At 40.4% G+C, this 25,000-nt stretch overlaps 1 protein-coding gene across 1 annotated transcript; it reads right to left on the bottom strand.

Annotated features, from left to right (window-relative positions):
- Positions 1-15,261: 15,261 nt before the first annotated feature.
- Positions 15,262-23,798, bottom strand: LOC143028961 (cyclin-dependent kinase 11-like). Its single transcript, XM_076191311.1, has 3 exons — positions 23,684-23,798; positions 20,771-21,258; positions 15,262-15,354 (listed from the first exon to the last, which is right to left on the bottom strand). The coding sequence occupies exons 1-3, from the start codon at positions 23,796-23,798 to the stop codon at positions 15,262-15,264; spliced, it is 696 nt and encodes a 231-aa protein (XP_076047426.1).
- Between the last annotated feature and the right edge of the window lie 1,202 nt (positions 23,799-25,000).

Raw genomic sequence — 25,000 nt, 5'->3', positions numbered from 1 at the left:
TGAGGACCTCAACTTCCCGAAGAATCCCGAAGACCTCAAGTTTTCGAAGAATCCCGAGAATTTCCAGTTCCCGAAGAATCACGAGGACTTCTAGTTTCCGAAGAATCCCAAGGACGAGAACATTCACCCCCCCCACACCACCCACCCCACCTCCACCCCCTGGCCAGTTGCCGAAGAGTCCCAAATACCAGAATATCAAACCGGGGAAGATCCGAAATCTGAACTCGAAATTCGCAAATGAACTCTGATGGACAGAATGTCATGTTTCATCAAGCCCAAATGAACAAGAGCAGCCAGTCTCCCTTGAGGTACGAATTAACACAACAATATTATTCGGTTCAGGAGACCTTTTCATTCCCCAGAAGTTTGATAAAAAGAAATACTGCTATTGCTTGATTTTAATGCCAAACCATTTTATTCACTTGAAGACTTTTTTTTTCGTTTTCTAGAAAAAAATTAAGAAATATTACCTCAACTATCCTACTCGCGATTGTCATCGAATTGTACATTTTGGTTTCTAGAGAACGGCAAGCTAATTTATTCTCCAACAAAAACTAAAACCTACCTAATATTTTATTTTTTATTTTTAGTCGTTAACATGCATATGTCATCTGGCTAGTAAAGGACTAAGAACACTAATTCTTTAAAATGACTCATTTTTGAGTGCTATCTTCGTCATGCTAATATGATTTAACTCATGCAATGCGATTTCATTCAGCTGAGGGAAAAAATCTACGCTACCCAAATAATCAAAACCTACATTATTTATTGAGAAAATGTAATTAACTAAGTTATCTTAACCTTTATAGTGTGTGGGGCCGATTTCGTCACGTTTTAGGATTTTTTTTTTCTTCTAGAGAACAACAATTTTATTCATTTTAGATGGTTCTAGACATAACTCGACTGAACTATCTAGATTTATGCACTCGCTAGTATCGTATTGTTTGTTCTGGATGACATCAGGCAAGTTCATTCAGTTGAAAGGGACGATTTTTTTATTCAGGAGAAGAAAAACCACTCACCTTCTATGCATCTATTGTTGTTATTCATAGACAATTTCATTCAGATGAAGGAAACACGCCTCCCCTTCCCTCCGTAGCCTTCCCCCTTTCACCCTCTCGATAGCTAATATAATCATTATTTAATTATTTCCTTCTGTTTTACTGAATTCCCAAAGGAAGAAGAAAACAAAGGCAAGTCTTGACCTGGTTTCGTTAATCCCTTTGCCTTTACAACTATGTTTACTAAATCCTCTTAACTCGGAAGTTTACTCCTTTGGTATAAGCTGTGGATGCTGCCTGATGTCTTGCGTTCTCCTACACAGACGCCCATCGGATCTGTCCAGTTAGGACGAGATCCCTGAGTTGGATAGAAAGCGTCACCAGAACCAAACGGAAACCATTACACATTAAAATTTATAGTAATAATGATAAGTAACATGATATGCATATATATATGATATATGTATGCATAATTGATTGATAAACAATATAATGATAACATTAAAAAGATAAGAAAATATAAATGAACGAAAACCGATGCATTCCAATTTTCAAAATCTCGTTACAATAAGCACCTGAGAAATTTCGGATTGAGAAACAATATGGTTTCGATTTTGAGAAAACACAATTTCAAGCATAACTTAGTAGAAAGAGATGAAGCCAAATTATATTTGCAAATAACGCAAGCTGCGTGTCACATTCCCAACCGCATGAGAACTTGAGTTGAACGTGGGTGGGGTGGTATACGTGGGCAGACAGAAATGAGTTAGGAAGGAGAGCGAAAGAGGTTTTTGGTGCGTAGGATGACAGCTGGTAAGACTTCAGGATAAGAATATTTGCATCCAATAAAATCCCAAAATGGGGCTGCCTGTATAGGCTGCAGATACAGCGGCTTGCACAAGTAAAAAATAATTCATCAGAAACGAGAATCACAAATGTGGCGACGAACGTCATTTTTATTTGTCAGGCGTTTCGGCAATCGATGTTACCATCTTCGGCGAATCTATAATGAAAGAATACATGTCAGCAATTTACACAACGAAAATACATACATACATATACCAAAGGCTCCTTTACACGGAGGGTAGCCAAAAAGAAAAAGGCATAGAAACCACTCCCACCCATTCCATTTCCTATATATTCCACTCCCCTCCACCCTCCTCCCTCTCTCTTATCTTGGCTCCTCCTGGATGACGGGTCATCCCTGCATCCTGTCCACTGCCGTGGGTCAGAAGCAGTGTCGCAAGACACACAACGAATATATACATGAAAAAGACCGTTACACTTGAAAGGAATTTCTAGTCTCACATACTGGAGAGACGATGACATGAAATAAAGCATAGTTTGATGGTTGTGAAATGCCACAGCGCGATTATGTCTCGGAACTGTTGGCAACCCTGGCGCTTTAACTCCTCGGAAAAGTTGGCACCCCTAGCGTTTTGATTCTTTACCGCAAAGAAGTCCCTATGAGCTGAATAAAATCGTCTGTCCTTAGCCAGAATGAAATCATAATACGTTTCATATTCAATACTTTATACAACAAAGGAATCACATGTTACAAATATGTCTGACAATTTGCATGGAATTCAAAATATATCAAAATAGAAATAAGAATGATAAACCTGTCTCTTACACTGTTATTCCTTATCAGGATTGTTGATGAACTCTAGAATTCAGCTATACCTTGCTCAAAATAAAGATAGCTCTCTTGTGCCTCATTTTTATAGGCTACTCACAGCCATGTATAGTAACCACAATGAGAAATACAATGAATATTTTTCAAATACCGTCAGCGTCAGTGTTATTTATTATCTCTTACAAAATCTTAGAGTCACCTTTATGAATTAGGCTGTAATTTCATAAAGCCGATTCTTGTAGAAAACTTTCCAAGCAAATCGATTTAAGTACTTCAAGTTATATCCACAGAGAAATAACTTAATTTTTTCGGATTTTTTTTTTATTTATCTATCTATTTATTCATTTGTTCATTTATCTATTCATTTATTTTTATTTGTTTATTTTTTAAGGAAATGTTCACTCTTCACCCAGGAGGAGCTAAGATAACAGGGAAACAAGAGTGATGGTGATGGATGCAAGCTTTGGTCCTGGTTACCCACCTTATAAGGTAAAAATAACAGTAAGTACGATTACAAGTTATTTGGAAATTCGTTAACAAAAGTGGATAGTGAAAAAGATCTCGGCGTAATTATCAGTAACGACCTCAAATCATCCAAGCAGTGTATTTCAGCCTCTGAGAAAGCAAATAAGATTCTGGGATTGATTGCGCGATCTTTTGATTTCAAAAGTCCATCACTCATTAACAAGCTATATAAATCGTTAGTTCGTCCACATTTGGAATATGCTGTTTCCGTATGGTCACCGAATCTCATTAAAGACATTGACAGACTGGAAAAAGTACAACGGCGAGCCACAAAACTGATTCCAAATATCAAAAATAAATCATACGAAAATCGACTTAAGCACATGAATCTGTTTTCCCTAAAAAAGCGTAGACTCAGAGGTGACTTGATACAGGTCTTTAAGATTTTAAAGGGAATTGACAACATCAAAAGTGACCAAATTTTCACATTGAATGAGAATCAGACAAGAAACAATGGTCTCAAACTGTCCGGAAATAGATTCAATTTGGAAGTAGGTAGAAACAACTTTGCCAACCGTGTAGTTAATGAATGGAATAAACTTCCTGCACAGGTAGTGCAATGTAGTTCAGTTCGAAGCTTTAAGAATCATTTAGATAAATACCTAAGTAAGATGCTGTAATGATTATAATTTATCTTATATTATTTGTTTTTGTTTTGTTATCATTTGTCTGTCTGATTTTCATTTATTATTAGTTATATGTCAATTTATAATCATTTACTATTTACCTTTTTGTTTGTTATTCAACTATACCTATGCATTTATTTATGTATTTTATTTGTTATCTTTACATTATTAGTTTTACTTTATTATTAATATGATTTTTTTTTTCTTTTTTTTTTTTTTTTTTTGCATCCGACCTAGACATGGATCAAAAGGTCTCCTGTCGGCATGCTCCGCCTTTGTAATCCTTTGTAAAATCTCCGTCAAAAACGGACAGTCTGGTATACGCCTCCGGGTCGGCCACTGAAGTCACAAGATTTATCACTTAATATACTGTATAATTAACCAGTGTTTACTCGACATACAATAGAACTTTTACGACAATAAACAAGCGATGTATTGGTGTAATGCATTGCAGATTTTACGTATATGACACAGAGCACAGATTTCATACGTTGTGTATATTACATGCATCTCTGATGGCACTCATGAATCACGTGACGCATACTAAGCTGAACATTTGGCCTTCGACACATCCGGTGTGACGAGGAGTTTTTGGCAATGTTTTGCGTCACCCTGTGGTCATAACGCACAAGCAGAACCAAACACACACACACACACACACACACACACACACACACACACACACACACACACACACACACACACACACACACACACACACACACACACACACACACACACACACACACACACACACACACACACACACACCAACACACACACACAAATTAGACGACCTAATACTGTTTGCAAACACCACACAAGAATTTAAGAACAAACTAGATGCTAAGAGATAAAAGACTCCCCTTCCCGTATAATACAACTAGGTAAATAAACACACACACTCACACACACACACACACACACACACACACACACACACACACACACACACACACACACACACACACACTTGCCGTTGGTTTCACATCTATCACTGAAACGACATCTCACTCGTAAGTCACTAAAGGAGATTTAGTGAGATTAAAATTAGCGATATGGTAGCAGAGATAACGATAACCTCCCACTAAGAAACCACCGCAAAACTTAAATGAGAAAATAAGAATATATCAAGAGATGAATAGAATATTCAAAAAATACAAAATCATGAATTTCCCATAACTTTTAACGAAACATGTTTAAAAGAAAATCTCCTGTTCGTATGTACCTTTGAATTATATATATATATGTTTGCTTATATGTATGTATGTATGTATGTATGTATGCATGTATGTATGTATGTATATATGTATGAATGTTTGTATGTAAGTATGCTCATATGCATGTTTGTATGTATGTACGGTATGTATGTATGTATGTATGTATGTATGTGTGTGTATGTATGTATGAATGTTTGTATGTATGTATGCTTATATGTATGTTTGTATGTATGTATGTATGTGTGTATGCATGTATGTATGTATGTATGTATGTATGCATGTATGTATGAATGTTTGTATGTATGTTTGTATGTATGTATGCTTGTATGCATATTTGTATGTATGTACAGTATGTATGTATGAATGTATGTATGTATGTATGCATGTATGTATGTATGTATGCGTGTGTATGTATGTATGTATGTATGTATGTATGTATGTATGTATGTATGTATGTATGTATGTATGTATGTATGTATGTATGTATGTGTATGTATGTATGAATGTTTGTATCTATGTATGCTTATATGTATGTTTGTATGTATGTATGTATGTATGTATGTATGTATATATGTGTGTATAAATGTGGGTATGTTTATGTATGTATGTAAAGACAGACAAATATGGAGGTGAGGTTGCAAAATGAAACGTTAAGTCTAGAGTATGGAGCTTTATTCAGAACCAGACGTTTCGACCTCTTGGGCCTTCCTCAGTGGACTCCACTGAGGAAGGCCCAAGAGGTCGAAACGTCTGGTTCTGAATAAAACTCCATACTCTAGCCTTAACGTTTCATTTTGCCACCTCACCTCCGCGTATGTATGTATGTATGTATGTATGTATGTATGTATGTATGTATGTATGTATGTATGTATGTATGTATGTATGTATGTATGTATGTATGTATGTATGTATGTATGTATGTATGTGGGTGTGTGTGTGTGTGTGTGTGTGTGTGTGTGTGTGTGTGTGTGTGTGTGTGTGTGTGTGTGTGTGTGTGTGTGTGTGTGTGTGTGTGTACACCATATACCTGTATGTATGTTTTTATCTACACATTTCAAAGATCAACGAACACCCCAACAAGTACGTAAATAAAATGTCCGATTCAGTAAGAAAAGAAACTACTGACCTAGTTTCAGTCATCGAACTATCTCGGGTGGAGTTGGTCAATAAGAAAAAAAGATAACAGAGGCTTTGAAGACCTCATAGCCACACGCCAGTTCGAAATCAAGAGCTTCTGTAGCGAAAGTGTTCCAAGACTATTTTTTTTTTCTTTTTTTTAAGAATCCAAGTGACTCTTTGTTCCACGTTCTCGCCCTCCTTGTCTCACTTCCTCTTCAGTGGCTTCGTGCTGCTATCTTCACAAAAAAGTAAACTCGCAGAAATCTAGCAGTTCTGACCCGGTTATTCTCGTTCGCTTCTTTTCGGTACGCGGAGTTAGATTACATGACCTGACGTGCTAGGTCAGGTTCAGTTGACCTGTACCCATATAGGCTGTCTCTCTAAATAAACTATTGCTGTTGGGTCTGTCATCATGTCATTTCTAAGAATAAAATCTAGAAAGCGTTTTTCAACTTCTAAAGGTTGGTTGAGTTAGAATTCACGTGAAAACTTATCTTCGATCTAACTGACGCCAAACAGTTTTATTGTAGTGCCACACGACTTTATGTCAACTAACGTCAAATTATACTAATCAACTTTAATCGGTTTTAATCCAGCCAGCGCCAAATAGCTTTGTTTTAACTAGAGAAACTATTCAGTTGTAGGTAGTGCTTGACGATCTCATTCTAGCTCGCACCAAACTAATTTATTCTCGTAAATTAAAAACTATTACAATTTTCCCCCTTCTTTTTTAACATGAGCCCCCAAGGTCATAGGCCTACTGGAATGACATCAGACCTCATGGGACAACAAAGCGTTTCGTTTACGTTTTCTGTGAATATGGGATAGAAAATGGAGGAACCTCACCTGTACACGGGTTTCCACTTTCTCGAAGGGTTTCCTTTACAGATAAAACAGAAGAAAAGAAACTGAAACGGTTCAGTGGGACGGGAATCCTGTCCGCTGATGAGGCAGAACAGCCGAAGAATGGGAGAGACGGAGGGAGTGAGTTTCACTTGCAGCGATTTCTCCTTTTAAAACAAAGGGAGACCTTTACACTGGAATAGAAATGACTTGGTTGAACCTCATTTATAGGTTTCAATCAATTTCAATCATCATTATTTTTTTACTTTATTTTTCTATTGATATATTACTTATTTACCTATTTATTCGTTTTGGTAAAAATAAAAGAAATTATACATTCTAATTATAAATATAACGTGTGGACAATGAGGTATGCCATATCACAGAATTGATATCGTCTGGTTGAGCATCACTCATTTAAAGTCTAGAGAGAGTTGAGAAGCAAACTCTAGATTCTAGGATATGCTCAACTTCAGGCAAAACCATCACCGTTGCCCTATTTGCTCGGATAGCAAGGGCAAGTAACAGTCATTGCTAGCCGCTAGGAATCGAACCAGAGGCACAATATTTTTTTCTTGGCACGCAACTACTTTCTTGAGGGAAAGGACGATAAAAACATAATGATATTCTCTACAGAAAGACCATTCACAACCAACCCGCCACCTTCGTCTGAGTGAATAGTGTGCGTATGTTTTTTCCCATGTGCGCATATGTACGTACACACACACACACACACACACACACACACACACACACACACACACACACACACACACACACACACACACACATATATATATATATATATATATATATATATATATATGTGTGTGTGTGTATATATATATATGTGTGTGTGTGTGTGTGTGTGTGTGTGTGTGTGTGTGTGTGTGTGTGTGTGTGTGTGTGTGTGTGTGTGTGTGTGTGTGTGTGTGTGTGTGTGTGTGTGTGTGTGTGTGTGTGTGTGTGTGTGTGTGTGTATTCATATTCATATTTGTATTTATAGTTATGTTCCCTTATCAACAATTTCCAGATTACGTCAAGATGATTTTTTTAAGCTACTTCGTATATACGTTTAGGCATTTTTTTTCCTCTGCAGGCACTTCTGCGAAATTCCAGTGGCAATTAGGGGAAACATTAGAGACCAATAAAGTATCACGCCGTACCAAGAAGGACGAATGTCAGCCCCTTTAGATGAAGGTAAGAGTATTAATGGGTTTTGAAAAAGATGGACGGGAGGAATAATGTGCGACTTCAACAAATGTTTCTCTATGACGCTATGACGTATTCTTCCAGGGCCATCATTGCTGGTCCCGCCAGTGATTTGATTCAGGGGGGGGGGCGCTGAGGGGGCTGAAGCCCCTCCTAAATTTGTTCTTTCATTACCTTATTGTGGATCTCGAGAAAGCTGCCACGTATACACCGGTACTTGGGAGAGAGCAGTATTATAGTGGCAAAAGTATATTCAACACACCATTGAGGAGATATCTTTAAGATGTAAGATTAAGCAATATCATGCCCAGTATCATGAAAAAACTAAAGGAACATATACTTCAATTTATATTCAAAATCATTGAATTCGTGCTACAAAGTACATCTGCTTAAAAGCGTCATCTATATTTACTAAATTCAGGTTAGCCCACCACACCCCAAGGCGTCATCTACATTTACAAAATTCAGGTTAACCCCCCCCCCCAATTTTTATCCTGGATCTTCCACTGGGTCCCACCACTTGATAATGGCTAGGTTAACTAAGGTTTAACTTGATCGTTACCGAAGCTGATTAGAGGATCTGGACTTAGGTAGATTAACACAAGTCTCATTCGGTGCTAAAGGAGTTGATTTCCGTTTTTCATAATTGTATAAATGATGATGCTCACATCTTAAAGGCTTACAACAATTAATAAATAAACTGCTGCATCCTATATCACGGTGTTTCCTATATTTTCCTCTTTGTCTTCTCTTTTTTCTCTCTCTTCTTCTTCTTCTTCTTCTTCTTCTTCTTCTTCTTCTTCTTCTTCTTCTTCTTCTTCTTCTTCTTCTTCTTCTTCTTCTTCTTCTTCTTCTTCTTCTTCTTCTTCTTCTTCTCCTTGTTTTCTTTCTACTTCTCCTTCTTCTTCTTCGTCTTCTTCTTTTTCTTCTTTTTTTTCGATCTCCTCTCAAAACTGCGTAGGCTGGGATCGAGCCTCTGACTGCCTGAACACCCAAGGCAAAGGTGACAGCATTAACTGTAGCTAAGTAGTTCACAATTTCATTATTTTGTAAACATTTCCTATGTCAAATTTGTATTTACTATAGTTACTCCTAGTTTTACGTTTTCTGTAGATGTTAAAAGAAATCTTAGAGAGCATGAAATAGGGGTATCTATATATTTTCCCAATGAAATTGAATAAATGAATAGATGAATGAATACTTGGTTTACTTACTTGGAGTAAGTGAACCAAGTATTCATTCATCTATTCATTTATTCAATTTCATTGGGGAAATATATACAGTAGATACCCCTTTTTATCACCTTGTTCATTCTTAATGTGAAATACAAGGATTTTCTATTTAACTTCAAGAAAACACCACGTATAACAAAACATATAACCAGTATTTCTTGTTCACAAGTTTCATCTCTTGTTCACTTATGTGCTCCTCAATTCTGTAATCAGTGTGTTACAATGCATGTTGGTTTTGTTGACAATAATCAATCTTCGAGAGTGTCTGGTTCCAATGTGACAAGTACGCGATACTACCGTAAATAATAAAACCTCGACTGTGTTAGTGACTTCACTACTCCAAGCAAATGATTGGATGTAAACAAATATATGAATGAACTGCTAGTAAATAGGGGAAATATAAACGTGCCAAGCTTACATGCGTCTACACAAGTATCTACAACCTAACAGAAGGATGGAGAAGAAGTTTGTTGCAAACAGTGATGTGGAGGCATCGAAATGGGTCGATGTTGCATCCCGAAGTGCCTTGTCTGGTTTGTAGATGCTGGAAATGCCAACATGAGATGGCACCCAGCAAAGGACCACAGATTCGAAACGAAAGGAAATTTAAATAAACCAAGATTTAATTTCGTGGATTGATTGGTGACGGGAATGGAAGGCGGAAAGAGCAAAGTCACTAGATGAGTAGGAAATGATATGAAGGATGAGGACAATCTGGACAAAGCATTGAAAATATGGTGTAAGGTGACAAGAATAGCTGAGTTTTGCGGTAAAGACAGAGGCAAGAAAGGGAAGGATCTGGATTTTGTAGGAAATGTTACTGCATAACTCCGCGGTTAGAAAGAGAGCTAGAGAGACAGTGTAGCCAGTGCAAAGCAGGGTCGTGCAGGGGTCCGGGAAGTAACCAGGGGGCTCAGCTAAGTTTCACTGGAAGGTCGTTACCAGTTATTTCCATTATGGGTAATTCCTGGTTGAGAGCCTTCACGAACTGCTTCATCAACCCCAACTTAATGTGCAGTGGCTCCCACATGACGTTCCGGATCCAGACTACAATTCTGTTCACTTCTCCCAGTTCTTCCTGTTGTAGTACTCAGAGGGGGCTCTGTCGTCCCAAAGGCAGAGGAAACATTAGAATTTGATCAAGCCTCCCTGGAGACTAAGCAGGAAAGCCACCAATGATTTTCCAATTGTACTGGTTGTATTGCAGAAATTCCAGGAGAGGATTTTCACACTGTAGTAGGCTTCTTTCAGGCAGACTGAATGGACTAGGGGCAGCGTCGGGAACTCGTTTCCATTGTGGAGGAGGATAGCCTTCAAACTTGTGACACAAACGGCACCCCAATAACGTCGAACAGTCCAGGCACATCATGACAGAAGCAGAGGCTATCCCAAAGAGTGTAAAAGCCAGACCCGGGGATGGGGGTGAGGGGGGGGGGATTTCAGGGACATTTTCTCACCTCGCATCCACCATTCCATCGTCTTCTTCCAGTGCTCACAACAGTAGTGAGGGGCCCAGGGTTTGATCTGTTCCCAGCTGCTATCCCGAAGTACTTCTAGTAGACTTCATAAACCTTCACAGACGTTTCCAAGGAGAATTTTTTGCCTTTCTTCTTTACATACTCGCCCCATATATAAAAGAAATAGTCAGGGGGATGCCGGAAGCCCTCTGAAGCCATCTGAAAATATAGAAATATATGCAATCAGAAAGTATGGATCTTATAGATCTGAAAGTATAGATTGTAAACATGTTAAATGAAAATACATGTATAAGATAAGTAGGGTAATTCATACTATAGTCATCAAATTTTGAAAAGAAATTGTTTTTAGCACAGAATTGCAACAATTGCACTCGAAAATATGACATAAATTGCTTTCACTGCAATTCTAACTTTTTCATAGGTTGAATGCTGGTGGCTAGCCTAGATTTTTTACAAACCTAAACTTATAATTGTTTAATAGCATTTTTTTTTGGGGGGGGGGACCTAAGTAATAAAACAAAAAATTGTTACAACCTAGGAATAGATTTTTTTTGTACGTGGTGTATCTAATGAAAAATTAATGAATACATAGAGTGATAATAATGATAGTGATAATAATAATGATATTATCAATAATAATAACAATAATAGTAGTAATAATAATAATAATAATAATAATGATAATAATAATAATAATAATGATAACGATGATGATGATGATAATAGTAATAATGGTGATGATGATGATGATGATGATGATGATGATGATGATGATGATGATGATGATGATGATGATAATGATAACGATAATAAGGATGAAAATAATCATGATAATAGTAATGATAATAATAATGATCATAATAATAATAATGATGATAATAGTAATGATAATAATAGTAATAATAATAACAATAATAACAATAATAACAACAACAACAACAACAACATCAACGAAAGAAAGGAAGAAACTAGGATGAATCTCACTGTCATCTTGGCCTATGACCCAGGTCCGGCAAAGAATGACTGGCGGCATTATTCGGACTTTCAAAGCCCGATAAAGTGACTCAGGAACCATTGAAAAATTCGAGAATGAAGAAGGCTCCCAGAGCCACAGGGACACCGATTCCAGCAAGAGCCTGAAGCGACCCCGGTCACCAGAAGGAAGCGGTGCCTCTCGAACGGCAAAGAAGCTGAGAAAATGTCCAGAAGAAGAAAAAGACAACGGCCGTCTTCGGCGTGACCAAGGAGGGCTTCAAATGCCTTCAAAAGCTTGGCCGAGGGGGACATGGAAATACCGTTAATTTTTTTTTTTTTTTTTTTTTTTTTTTTATGATCACAGACAAGGCGAAGTTGGACTTCTACTGAAATTTATCGACCGTGATCTGAGGAAGGTTCTTAACGTTCTGAAGGAAAACGGAACCGTCTTATTGGAAGAATGGATCTAATCTTTTGTTAAGGATCTTCTCACTGGAATTGCCTTTATCCACTCTAAAGGCATCATCCACTTTGACCTGAAACCCTGTAATCCGCTGGTTTCTTTTGATGGCGAACTCGAAATCGCGGACTTCGGTCTTTCGGAGCTTCGGGAGGATGGCCCTTTCGAGTTCGAGAAGGTGACCGAGTCGTACAGACCTCCCGAATGCTACCTGAGACCCGAAACGATGGACATAGCTGTCGATATCTGGTCGATTGGAGTGATCGTTGTGGAACTGGTGACCGGCGAGGTCGTGGTGGCGGAGAGCGAAGGTTGGCTCCGGGCGGGACTTCTGGCCACCCTCTACGGATGCAAAGGTAACATTAACCGCCTCTCCGAGGTCCTGGACCAGAAGAACTCTCCCCCGCCCAAACTCAGCGCAGGATTCAAGGATCGGGTCTCGGCGTCCCTTTCCTCGTTGGCAAAACGCCTCTTTCGATGTAACACTGAGGAGCGTCTCTCGGCAGAAGCCGCCCTCGGCCACAATTACTTCTGGGAGAGTCCTCAAGCAACTCTTCCTGACATGACTTCCCTTTTTTTTCAAAATACTAAACACATAGCCGGAATAATAATTCATCGTCCGCTTCAAAATCGCTCAGTTCAATCAAAAGCTAGGAAAATATATATTGGCTGAATAAAATTACCTGGTGACAACAAGAATGATAGACTAGGATCCGAAATGGTGGTCCCTACGTTCTTTTTATTATCATCATTGTTATTATTATTATTATCTTGATGTTCTCGATATCATTGTTAATACTGTTATTGTAGTTATAGTTGTTCTTGTCATTGTTACTACTGTTATTGTTGCTATTGTTGTTATAATTGTTATTGTTACCTTTGTTAATGTTATTGTTTTGTTATTGGTCATATTGTTATTGCAATTGTTTTGTTGTTATTGTTGCTATATTTGTTATTCTTGTTATGGTTGTTTTTTGGTGTTATTGTTATTATTTCATTGTTCTTTTATTGTTACTGTTATTATATTGTTAGTTATTATTTTATCATTGTTGTTATTGGTACTGTTGCTGCTATTGTTACTTCCGTCGTTACTGTTGTTGGTGTTGTTTTTATGATTGTTACTGTTGTTCTTATTAGTATTGTTGTTCTTGATTTTTTTACTGTTGCTGATTTTGTCACTGCTGTTTTTGTTACTGTTGTTGTTTTTGTTACTGTTGTTTTTCTTGTTATTGCTGTTTATTCTTAATACTGCTGTTGTTCTTGTTATTGTTATTGTTCCTGGTTTTGTTGTTCTTGTTTCTGTTGCTTTTGTTTCTGTTGTTTTTGTTTTTGTTGTTCGTGTTTCTGTTGTCTTTGTTACTGCTGTCATTCTTGTTAATGTTATTGTTCTTGTTTCTATTATTATTCTTATTTATATTATTGATCTTTCTATTGTTACTGCTTTTGATTTGCTGCTACTGTTGTTCTTGTTTCTGTTATTATTCTTGTTTTTGTTGTTCTTGCTTCTGTTACTTTTCTTGTTTCTGTTGTTTTGTTTCTGATGTTGTCCTTGGTTCTGTTGTTCTTCTTGTTTCTGTTGTTGTACTTGTTTTTGTTTTCTTATTTCTGTTGTTCATGTGTCTATTGCTGTTCTTCTTACTGCTGTTCTTTTTCCTGATGTTGTTCTTGTTTTTTCTGTTGTTCCTGTTTCTATTGTTGTTCTTTCGACTGTTGAACAGAACAAACATGAACAACAGAAACAAACTAAAACAAAAACAAGAAAATCAACACAAACAAAATAAAACAGAAACAAGAAAATCAACAGAAACAACAACAACAACAACAGAAGCAAGAAAAATAGACAAAGAAAAACAACAGAAATTAGAACAACAGAAACAAAAACATAAAAGGAAACAAGAATAACAGCAGTGATAACAAAAACATCAGAAACAAGAACAAAAACAGAAACAAGAACACCAACGGTAACGAAAACAGCAGCAGTAGGAATAGCAAAAACTAGAACAACAGCAATAACAAGTACAACAATAGATACAAGAACAAGAACATAAACAACAGAAACAATAATTACAACAGAAACATTGAACAACAACAGAAACAAGAACAACAATAAAAAACAAGAACAATAAAAAGCAAGAACAAAAACAAGAGGAGCAACAAAAACAAGACCAATAGCAACTACAAAACAAGAGCAGTAACAAAAACAACAACAGTAACAAGAACAGCAACGGAAAAAGAAGAACAACAGGAGAAGAAATCGCCTTTGTAATCCTTTGTAATAACAGCAACAGAAAAAAGAAGAGTGTAAGGTTTGACCTGGCCCCATACTACGACCTTTGACCTCCGAGCCCAACCCCCGGCCCCCAAGGGAATCGCTCTTGGGGCCAGCCGTGTGACTCATGTGCCGCACAGCCGCGTGAGCCCCAGCGGGCCGCGTAACCCTCACAAAGCCCCTTTTAGGAAACGCACGTGTAATTCACCAGCCTAGGAGTTCGGACTTCGATGACTGACCCGCCACCTCGGCCAACCACGTAGATGGGCACAAGTGACTCATTGAGGAACTCACGTGGAGTACCATCATCGGTACCAGCGATGACTCAACCAGTGCCTCACCTGGCCATGTGAGACACAAATCTTCTTTGAGGAACGCATGTGCGGTACCAACCCCTCCCCCCCCCCTACCTCATACCCACTGTCTTCGTGAGTCAGCGGCATGAGAAATTATTGCATCTGACTTCTCAGGCATCGACTTTGACTTTGCACCAATTAAGAGGACTGGTTATGACCTGACGCGTGTATATAAGACGGACGAAATGCACAAAGAACCAGATCGCCTCAAGACACGACTTGAGACTCATAAGTCGTCACCTCCCTCGCGGTCTGGTCCCCTCACCCCGTCATAGCCATCCAAAGTTCCGCCAAATGACGTTTATGCCTCTAAAAGGGATATCGTGCGCCTGACTGCAGTGCCATTGCACCCAGGGCATCCCAGGCCGCCCCAGACCTGTGGCTGTCATAGCGCGCAAATCGCTGGAGGTGACCAAAATGACCCAGAACACAAAAAAACTCAAAGGGGGACCCTTTGGAATTTCGGGGGAAATAAGGAAGTCAGCGATTTCCTCCAAACTTGCGCCACAAGTACACAGTGGGACAGGGTCCACATCACCGAAGACCGCGCAATCCTCAGACCAAGGGTGTCGCCGTCACAGCCATCCAAAGTTCCGCCAAATGACGTTTATGCCTCTAAAAGGGATACCGTGCGCCTGACGGCTGTGCCATTGCACCCAAGGGCATCCCAGGCCGCCCCGGACCTGTGGCTGTCATAGCGCGCAAATCGCTGGAGGTCACCAAAATGACCCAGAACACAAAAAAACTCAAAGGGGCCCTTTGGAATTTCGGGGGAAATCCGAAGACAGCGATTTCCTCCAAACTTGCGCCACAAGTACATGGTGGCACAGGGTCCACATCACCGAAGACCGCGCAATCCTCAGACCAAGGGTGTGGCCGTCACAGCCATCCAAAGTTCACACAAATGACGTTTATGCCTCTAAAAGGGATACCGTGCGCCGGACTGCCCGGCCATTGCACCCAAGGGCATCCCAGGCCGCCCCGGACCGGTGGCTCGAATACCAAGCAAATCGGTCGAGGTGACCAAAATGACCCAGAACACAAAAAAACTCAAAGGGGCAAATTCGAAGTCACCGATTTCCTCCAAACTTGCGCCACAAGTACAGGGTGGCACAGGGTCCACATCACCGAACACCGCGCAATCCTCAGACCAAGGGTGTGGCCGTCACAGCCATCCAAAGTTCCGCCAAATGACGTTTATGCCTCTAAAAGGGATACCGTGCGCCGGACTGCCCGGCCATTGCACCCAAGGGCATCCCAGGCCGCCCCGGACCGGTGGCTTGAATAGCGCGCAAATCGGTCGAGGTGACCAAAATGACCCAGAACACAAAAAAAAACTCAAAGGAATTTCGGGGCAAATTCGAAGTCACCGATTTCCTCCAAACTTGCGCCACAAGTACACGGTGGCACAGGGTCCACATCATCGAAGACCGCGCAATCCTCAGACCAAGGGTGTGGTCGTCACAGCCATCCAAAGTTCCGCCAAATGACGTTTACATCACCGAAGACCGCGCAATCCTCAGACCAAGGGTGTGACCGTCACAGCCATCCAAAGTTCCGCCAAATGACGTTTATGCCTCTAAAAGGGATACCGTGCGCCGGACTGCCCGGCCATAACACCCAAGGGCATCCCAGGCCGCCCCGGACCGGTGGCTCGAATAGCGCGCAAATCGGTCGAGGTGACCAAAATGACCCAGAACACAAAAAAACTCAAAGGGGCCCTTTGGAATTTTGGGGCAAATTCGAAGTCACCGATTTCATCCAAACTTGCGCCACAAGTACAGGGTGGCACAGGGTCCACATCACCGAACACCGCGCAATCCTCAGACCAAGGGTGTGGCCGTCACAGCCATCCAAAGTTCACACAAATGACGTTTATGCCTCTAAAAGGGATACCGTGCGCCGGACCGCCCGGCCATTGCACCCAAGGGCATCCCAGGCCGCCCCGGACCGGTGGCTCGAATACCAAGCAAATCGGTCGGGGTGACCAAAATGACCCAGAACACAAAAAAACTCAAAGGGGGGGCCCTGTGGAATTTAGGGGCAAATTCGAAGTCACCGATTTCATCCAAACTTGCGCCACAAGTACAGGGTGGCACAGGGTCCACATCACCGAACACCGCGCAATCCTCAGACCAAGGGTGTGGCCGTCACAGCCATCTAAATTTCCGCCAAATGACGTTTATACCCCTAAAAGGGATACCGTGCGCCGGACTGCCCGGCCATTGCACCCAAGGGCATCCCAGGCCACCCCGGACCGGTGGCTCGAATAGCAAGCAAATCGGTCGAGGTGACCAAAATGACCCAGAACACAAAAAAACTCAAAGGGGGGACCCTTTGGAATTTCGGGGCAAATTCGAAGTCACCGATTTCCTCCAAACTTGCGCCACAAGTACAGGGTGGCACAGGGTCCACATCACCGAAGACCGCGCAATCCTCAGACCAAGGGTGTGGCCGTCACAGCCATCCAAAGTTCCGCCAAATGACGTTTATGCCTCTAAAAGGGATACCGTGCGCCGGACTGCCCGGCCATTGCACCCAAGGGCTTCCCAGGCCGCCCTGGACCGGCGGCTCGAATAGCGTGCAAATCGGTCGCGGTAACCAAAATGACCCAGAACACAAAACAACTCAAAGGGACCCTTTGGAATTTCGGGGATAATTCGATGTCACCGATTTCCTCCAAACTTGCGCCACAAGTACACGGTGGCACAGGGTCCACATCACCGAAGACCGCGCAATCCTCAGACCAAGGGTGTGGCCGTCACAGCCATCCAAAGTTCCGCCAAATGACGTTTATGTCTCTAAAAGGGATACCGTGCGCCGGACTGCCCGGCCATTGCACCCAAGGGTATCCCAGGCCGCCCCGGACCGGTGGCTCGAATAGCGCGGAAATCGGTCGAGGTGACCAAAATGACCCATAACACAAATAAACTCAAAGGGGGCCCTTTGGAATTTCGGGGCAAATTCGAAGTCACCGATTTCCTCCAAACTTGCGCCACAAGTACAGGGTGGCACAGGGTCCACATCACCGAAGACCGCGCAATCCTCAGTCCAAGGGTGTGGCCGTCACAGCCATCCAAAGTTCACCCAAATGACGTTTATGCCGGCCACCTGTGACGGCCACACCCTTGGTCTGAGGATTGCGCGGTCTTCGGTGATGTGGACCCTGTCCCACTGTGTACTTGTGGCGCAAGTTTGGAGGAAATCGCTGACTTCCTTATTTCCCCCGAAATTCCAAAGGGTCCCCCCTTTGAGTTTTTTTGTGTTCTGGGTCATTTTGGTCACCTCCAGCGATTTGCGCGCTATGACAGCCACAGGTCCGGGGCGGCCTGGGATGCCCTTGGGTGCAATGGCACTGCAGTCAGGCGCACGGTATCCCTTTTAGAGGCATAAACGTCATTTGGCGGAACTTTGGATGGCTATGACGGGGTGAGGGGACCAGACCGCGAGGGAGGTGACGACTTATGAGTCTCAAGTCGTGTCTTGAGGCGATCTGGTTCTTTGTGCATTTCGTCCGTCTTATATACACGCGTCAGGTCATAACCAATCCTCTTAATTGGTGCAAAGTCAAAGTCGATGCCTGAGAAGTCAGATGCAATAATTTCTCATGCCGCTGACTCACGAAGACAGTGGGTATGAGGTAGGGGGGGGGAGGGGTTGGCACCGCACATGCGTTCCTCAAAGAAGATTTGTGTCTCACATGGCCAGGTGAGGCACTGGTTGAGTCATCGCTGGTACCGATGATGGTACTCCACGTGAGTTCCTCAATGAGTCACTTGTGCCCATCTACGTGGTTGGCCGAGGTGGCGGGTCAGTCATCGAAGTCCGAACTCCTAGGCTGGTGAATTACACGTGCGTTTCCTAAAAGGGGCTTTGTGAGGGTTACGCGGCCCGCTGGGGCTCACGCGGCTGTGCGGCACACGAGTCACACGGCTGGCCCCAAGAGCGATTCCCTTGGGGGCCGGGGGTTGGGCTCGGAGGTCAAAGGTCGTATGGGGCCAGGTCAAACCTTACACTCTTCTTTTTTCTGTTGCTGTTATTACAAAGGATTACAAAGGCGATTTCTTCTCCTGTTGTTCTTCTTTTTCCGTTGCTGTTCTTGTTACTGTTGTTGTTTTTGTTACTGCTCTTGTTTTGTTGTTGCTATTGGTCTTGTTTTTGTTGCTCCTCTTGTTTTTGTTCTTGCTTTTTATTGTTCTTGTTTTTTATTGTTGTTCTTGTTTCTGTTGTTGTTCAATGTTTCTGTTGTAATTATTGTTTCTGTTGTTTATGTTCTTGTTCTTGTATCTATTGTTGTACTTGTTATTGCTGTTGTTCTAGTTTTTGCTATTCCTACTGCTGCTGTTTTCGTTACCGTTGGTGTTCTTATTTCTGTTTTTGTTCTTGTTTCTGATGTTTTTGTTATCACTGCTGTTATTCTTGTTTCCTTTTATGTTTTTGTTTCTGTTGTTCTAATTTCTGTTGTTTTTCTTTGTCTATTTTTCTTGCTTCTGTTGTTGTTGTTGTTGTTTCTGTTGATTTTCTTGTTTCTGTTTTATTTTGTTTGTGTTGATTTTCTTGTTTTTGTTTTAGTTTGTTTCTGTTGTTCATGTTTGTTCTGTTCAACAGTCGAAAGAACAACAATAGAAACAGGAACAACAGAAAAAACAAGAACAACATCAGGAAAAAGAACAGCAGTAAGAAGAACAGCAATAGACACATGAACAACAGAAATAAGAAAACAAAAACAAGTACAACAACAGAAACAAGAAGAACAACAGAAATAAGAAAACAAAAACAAGTACAACAACAGAAACAAGAAGAACAACAGAACCAAGGACAACATCAGAAACAAAACAACAGAAACAAGAAAAGTAACAGAAGCAAGAACAACAAAAACAAGAATAATAACAGAAACAAGAACAACAGTAGCAGCAAATCAAAAGCAGTAACAATAGAAAGATCAATAATATAAATAAGAATAATAATAGAAACAAGAACAATAACATTAACAAGAATGACAGCAGTAACAAAGACAACAGAAACACGAACAACAAAAACAAAAACAACAGAAACAAAAGCAACAGAAACAAGAACAACAAAACCAGGAACAATAACAATAACAAGAACAACAGCAGTATTAAGAATAAACAGCAATAACAAGAAAAACAACAGTAACAAAAACAACAACAGTAACAAAAACAGCAGTGACAAAATCAGCAACAGTAAAAAAATCAAGAACAACAATACTAATAAGAACAACAGTAACAATCATAAAAACAACACCAACAACAGTAACGACGGAAGTAACAATAGCAGCAACAGTACCAATAACAACAATGATAAAATAATAACTAACAATATAATAACAGTAACAATAAAAGAACAATGAAATAATAACAATAACACCAAAAAACAACCATAACAAGAATAACAAATATAGCAACAATAACAACAAAACAATTGCAATAACAATATGACCAATAACAAAACAATAACATTAACAAAGGTAACAATAACAATTATAACAACAATAGCAACAATAACAGTAGTAACAATGACAAGAACAACTATAACTACAATAACAGTATTAACAATGATATCGAGAACATCAAGATAATAATAATAATAACAATGATGATAATAAAAAGAACGTAGGGACCACCATTTCGGATCCTAGTCTATCATTCTTGTTGTCACCAGGTAATTTTATTCAGCCAATATATATTTTCCTAGCTTTTGATTGAACTGAGCGATTTTGAAGCGGACGATGAATTATTATTCCGGCTATGTGTTTAGTATTTTGAAAAAAAAGGGAAGTCATGTCAGGAAGAGTTGCTTGAGGACTCTCCCAGAAGTAATTGTGGCCGAGGGCGGCTTCTGCCGAGAGACGCTCCTCAGTGTTACATCGAAAGAGGCGTTTTGCCAACGAGGAAAGGGACGCCGAGACCCGATCCTTGAATCCTGCGCTGAGTTTGGGCGGGGGAGAGTTCTTCTGGTCCAGGACCTCGGAGAGGCGGTTAATGTTACCTTTGCATCCGTAGAGGGTGGCCAGAAGTCCCGCCCGGAGCCAACCTTCGCTCTCCGCCACCACGACCTCGCCGGTCACCAGTTCCACAACGATCACTCCAATCGACCAGATATCGACAGCTATGTCCATCGTTTCGGGTCTCAGGTAGCATTCGGGAGGTCTGTACGACTCGGTCACCTTCTCGAACTCGAAAGGGCCATCCTCCCGAAGCTCCGAAAGACCGAAGTCCGCGATTTCGAGTTCGCCATCAAAAGAAACCAGCGGATTACAGGGTTTCAGGTCAAAGTGGATGATGCCTTTAGAGTGGATAAAGGCAATTCCAGTGAGAAGATCCTTAACAAAAGATTAGATCCATTCTTCCAATAAGACGGTTCCGTTTTCCTTCAGAACGTTAAGAACCTTCCTCAGATCACGGTCGATAAATTTCAGTAGAAGTCCAACTTCGCCTTGTCTGTGATCATAAAAAAAAAAAAAAAAAAAAAAAATTAACGGTATTTCCATGTCCCCCTCGGCCAAGCTTTTGAAGGCATTTGAAGCCCTCCTTGGTCACGCCGAAGACGGCCGTTGTCTTTTTCTTCTTCTGGACATTTTCTCAGCTTCTTTGCCGTTCGAGAGGCACCGCTTCCTTCTGGTGACCGGGGTCGCTTCAGGCTCTTGCTGGAATCGGTGTCCCTGTGGCTCTGGGAGCCTTCTTCATTCTCGAATTTTTCAATGGTTCCTGAGTCACTTTATCGGGCTTTGAAAGTCCGAATAATGCCGCCAGTCATTCTTTGCCGGACCTGGGTCATAGGCCAAGATGACAGTGAGATTCATCCTAGTTTCTTCCTTTCTTTCGTTGATGTTGTTGTTGTTGTTGTTGTTATTATTGTTATTATTGTTATTATTATTACTATTATTATCATTACTATTATCATCATTATTATTATTATGATCATTATTATTATCATTACTATTATCATGATTATTTTCATCCTTATTATCGTTATCATTATCATCATCATCATCATCATCATCATCATCATCATCATCATCATCATCATCACCATTATTACTATTATCATCATCATCATCGTTATCATTATTATTATTATTATTATCATTATTATTATTATTATTATTATTACTACTATTATTGTTATTATTATTGATAATATCATTATTATTATCACTATCATTATTATCACTCTATGTATTCATTAATTTTTCATTAGATACACCACGTACAAAAAAAATCTATTCCTAGGTTGTAACAATTTTTTGTTTTATTACTTAGGTCCCCCCCCCCAAAAAAAAATGCTATTAAACATTTATAAGGTTAGGCTTGTAAAACTTCAAGGCTAGCCACCAGCATTCAACCTATGAAAAAGTTAGAATTGCAGTGAAAGCAATTTATGTCATATTTTCGAGTGCAATTGTTGCAATTCTGTGCTAAAAACAATTTCTTTTCAAAATTTGATGACTATAGTATGAATTACCCTACTTATCTTATACATGTATTTTCATTTAACATGTTTACAATCTATACTTTCAGATCTATAAGATCCATACTTTCTGATTGCATATATTTCTATATTTTCAGATGGCTTCAGAGGGCTTCCGGCATCCCCCTGACTATTTCTTTTATATATGGGGCGAGTATGTAAAGAAGAAAGGCAAAAAATTCTCCTTGGAAACGTCTGTGAAGGTTTATGAAGTCTACTAGAAGTACTTCGGGATAGCAGCTGGGAACAGATCAAACCCTGGGCCCCTCACTACTGTTGTGAGCACTGGAAGAAGACGATGGAATGGTGGATGCGAGGTGAGAAAATGTCCCTGAAATCCCCCCCCCTCACCCCCATCCCCGGGTCTGGCTTTTACACTCTTTGGGATAGCCTCTGCTTCTGTCATGATGTGCCTGGACTGTTCGACGTTATTGGGGTGCCGTTTGTGTCACAAGTTTGAAGGCTATCCTCCTCCACAATGGAAACGAGTTCCCGACGCTGCCCCTAGTCCATTCAGTCTGCCTGAAAGAAGCCTACTACAGTGTGAAAATCCTCTCCTGGAATTTCTGCAATACAACCAGTACAATTGGAAAATCATTGGTGGCTTTCCTGCTTAGTCTCCAGGGAGGCTTGATCAAATTCTAATGTTTCCTCTGCCTTTGGGACGACAGAGCCCCCTCTGAGTACTACAACAGGAAGAACTGGGAGAAGTGAACAGAATTGTAGTCTGGATCCGGAACGTCATGTGGGAGCCACTGCACATTAAGTTGGGGTTGATGAAGCAGTTCGTGAAGGCTCTCAACCAGGAATTACCCATAATGGAAATAACTGGTAACGACCTTCCAGTGAAACTTAGCTGAGCCCCCTGGTTACTTCCCGGACCCCTGCACGACCCTGCTTTGCACTGGCTACACTGTCTCTCTAGCTCTCTTTCTAACCGCGGAGTTATGCAGTAACATTTCCTACAAAATCCAGATCCTTCCCTTTCTTGCCTCTGTCTTTACCGCAAAACTCAGCTATTCTTGTCACCTTACACCATATTTTCAATGCTTTGTCCAGATTGTCCTCATCCTTCATATCATTTCCTACTCATCTAGTGACTTTGCTCTTTCCGCCTTCCATTCCCGTCACCAATCAATCCACGAAATTAAATCTTGGTTTATTTAAATTTCCTTTCGTTTCGAATCTGTGGTCCTTTGCTGGGTGCCATCTCATGTTGGCATTTCCAGCATCTACAAACCAGACAAGGCACTTCGGGATGCAACATCGACCCATTTCGATGCCTCCACATCACTGTTTGCAACAAACTTCTTCTCCATCCTTCTGTTAGGTTGTAGATACTTGTGTAGACGCATGTAAGCTTGGCACGTTTATATTTCCCCTATTTACTAGCAGTTCATTCATATATTTGTTTACATCCAATCATTTGCTTGGAGTAGTGAAGTCACTAACACAGTCGAGGTTTTATTATTTACGGTAGTATCGCGTACTTGTCACATTGGAACCAGACACTCTCGAAGATTGATTATTGTCAACAAAACCAACATGCATTGTAACACACTGATTACAGAATTGAGGAGCACATAAGTGAACAAGAGATGAAACTTGTGAACAAGAAATACTGGTTATATGTTTTGTTATACGTGGTGTTTTCTTGAAGTTAAATAGAAAATCCTTGTATTTCACATTAAGAATGAACAAGGTGATAAAAAGGGGTATCTACTGTATATATTTCCCCAATGAAATTGAATAAATGAATAGATGAATGAATACTTGGTTCACTTACTCCAAGTAAGTAAACCAAGTATTCATTCATCTATTCATTTATTCAATTTCATTGGGAAAATATATAGATACCCCTATTTCATGCTCTCTAAGATTTCTTTTAACATCTACAGAAAACGTAAAACTAGGAGTAACTATAGTAAATACAAATTTGACATAGGAAATGTTTACAAAATAATGAAATTGTGAACTACTTAGCTACAGTTAATGCTGTCACCTTTGCCTTGGGTGTTCAGGCAGTCAGAGGCTCGATCCCAGCCTACGCAGTTTTGAGAGGAGATCGAAAAAAAAGAAGAAAAAGAAGAAGACGAAGAAGAAGAAGGAGAAGTAGAAAGAAAACAAGGAGGAGGAGGAGGAGGAGGAGGAGGAGGAGGAGGAGGAGGAGAAGGAGGAGAAGAAGAAGAAGAAGAAGAAGAAGAAGAAGAAGAAGAAGAAGAAGAAGAAGAAAGAAGAAGAAGAAGAAGAAGAAGAAGAAGAAGAAGAAGAAAGAAGAAGAAGAAAGAAGAAGAAGAAGAAGAAGAAGAAGAAGAAGAAGAAGAAGAAGAAGAAGAAGAAGAAGAAAAATACGAAGAAAGAAGAAGAAGAAGAAGAAGAAGAAGAAGAAGAAGAAGAAGAAGAAGAAGAAGAAGAAGAAGAAAGAAGAAGAAGAAGAAGAAGAAGAAGAAGAAGAAGAAGAAGAAGAAGAAGAAGAAGAAGAAGAAGAAGAAGAAGAAGAAGAAGAAGAAAAAGAAGAAGAAGAAGAAGAAGAAGAAGAAGAAGAAGAAGAAGAAGA

This window comes from Oratosquilla oratoria, chromosome 10 (genome assembly GCF_046742065.1).
Source record: "Oratosquilla oratoria isolate Oo_2021 chromosome 10, ASM4674206v1, whole genome shotgun sequence".
NCBI classification, from domain to species: Eukaryota; Metazoa; Arthropoda; class Malacostraca; order Stomatopoda; family Squillidae; genus Oratosquilla; species Oratosquilla oratoria.
This window is presented reverse-complemented; position numbering and strand designations above follow the sequence as displayed.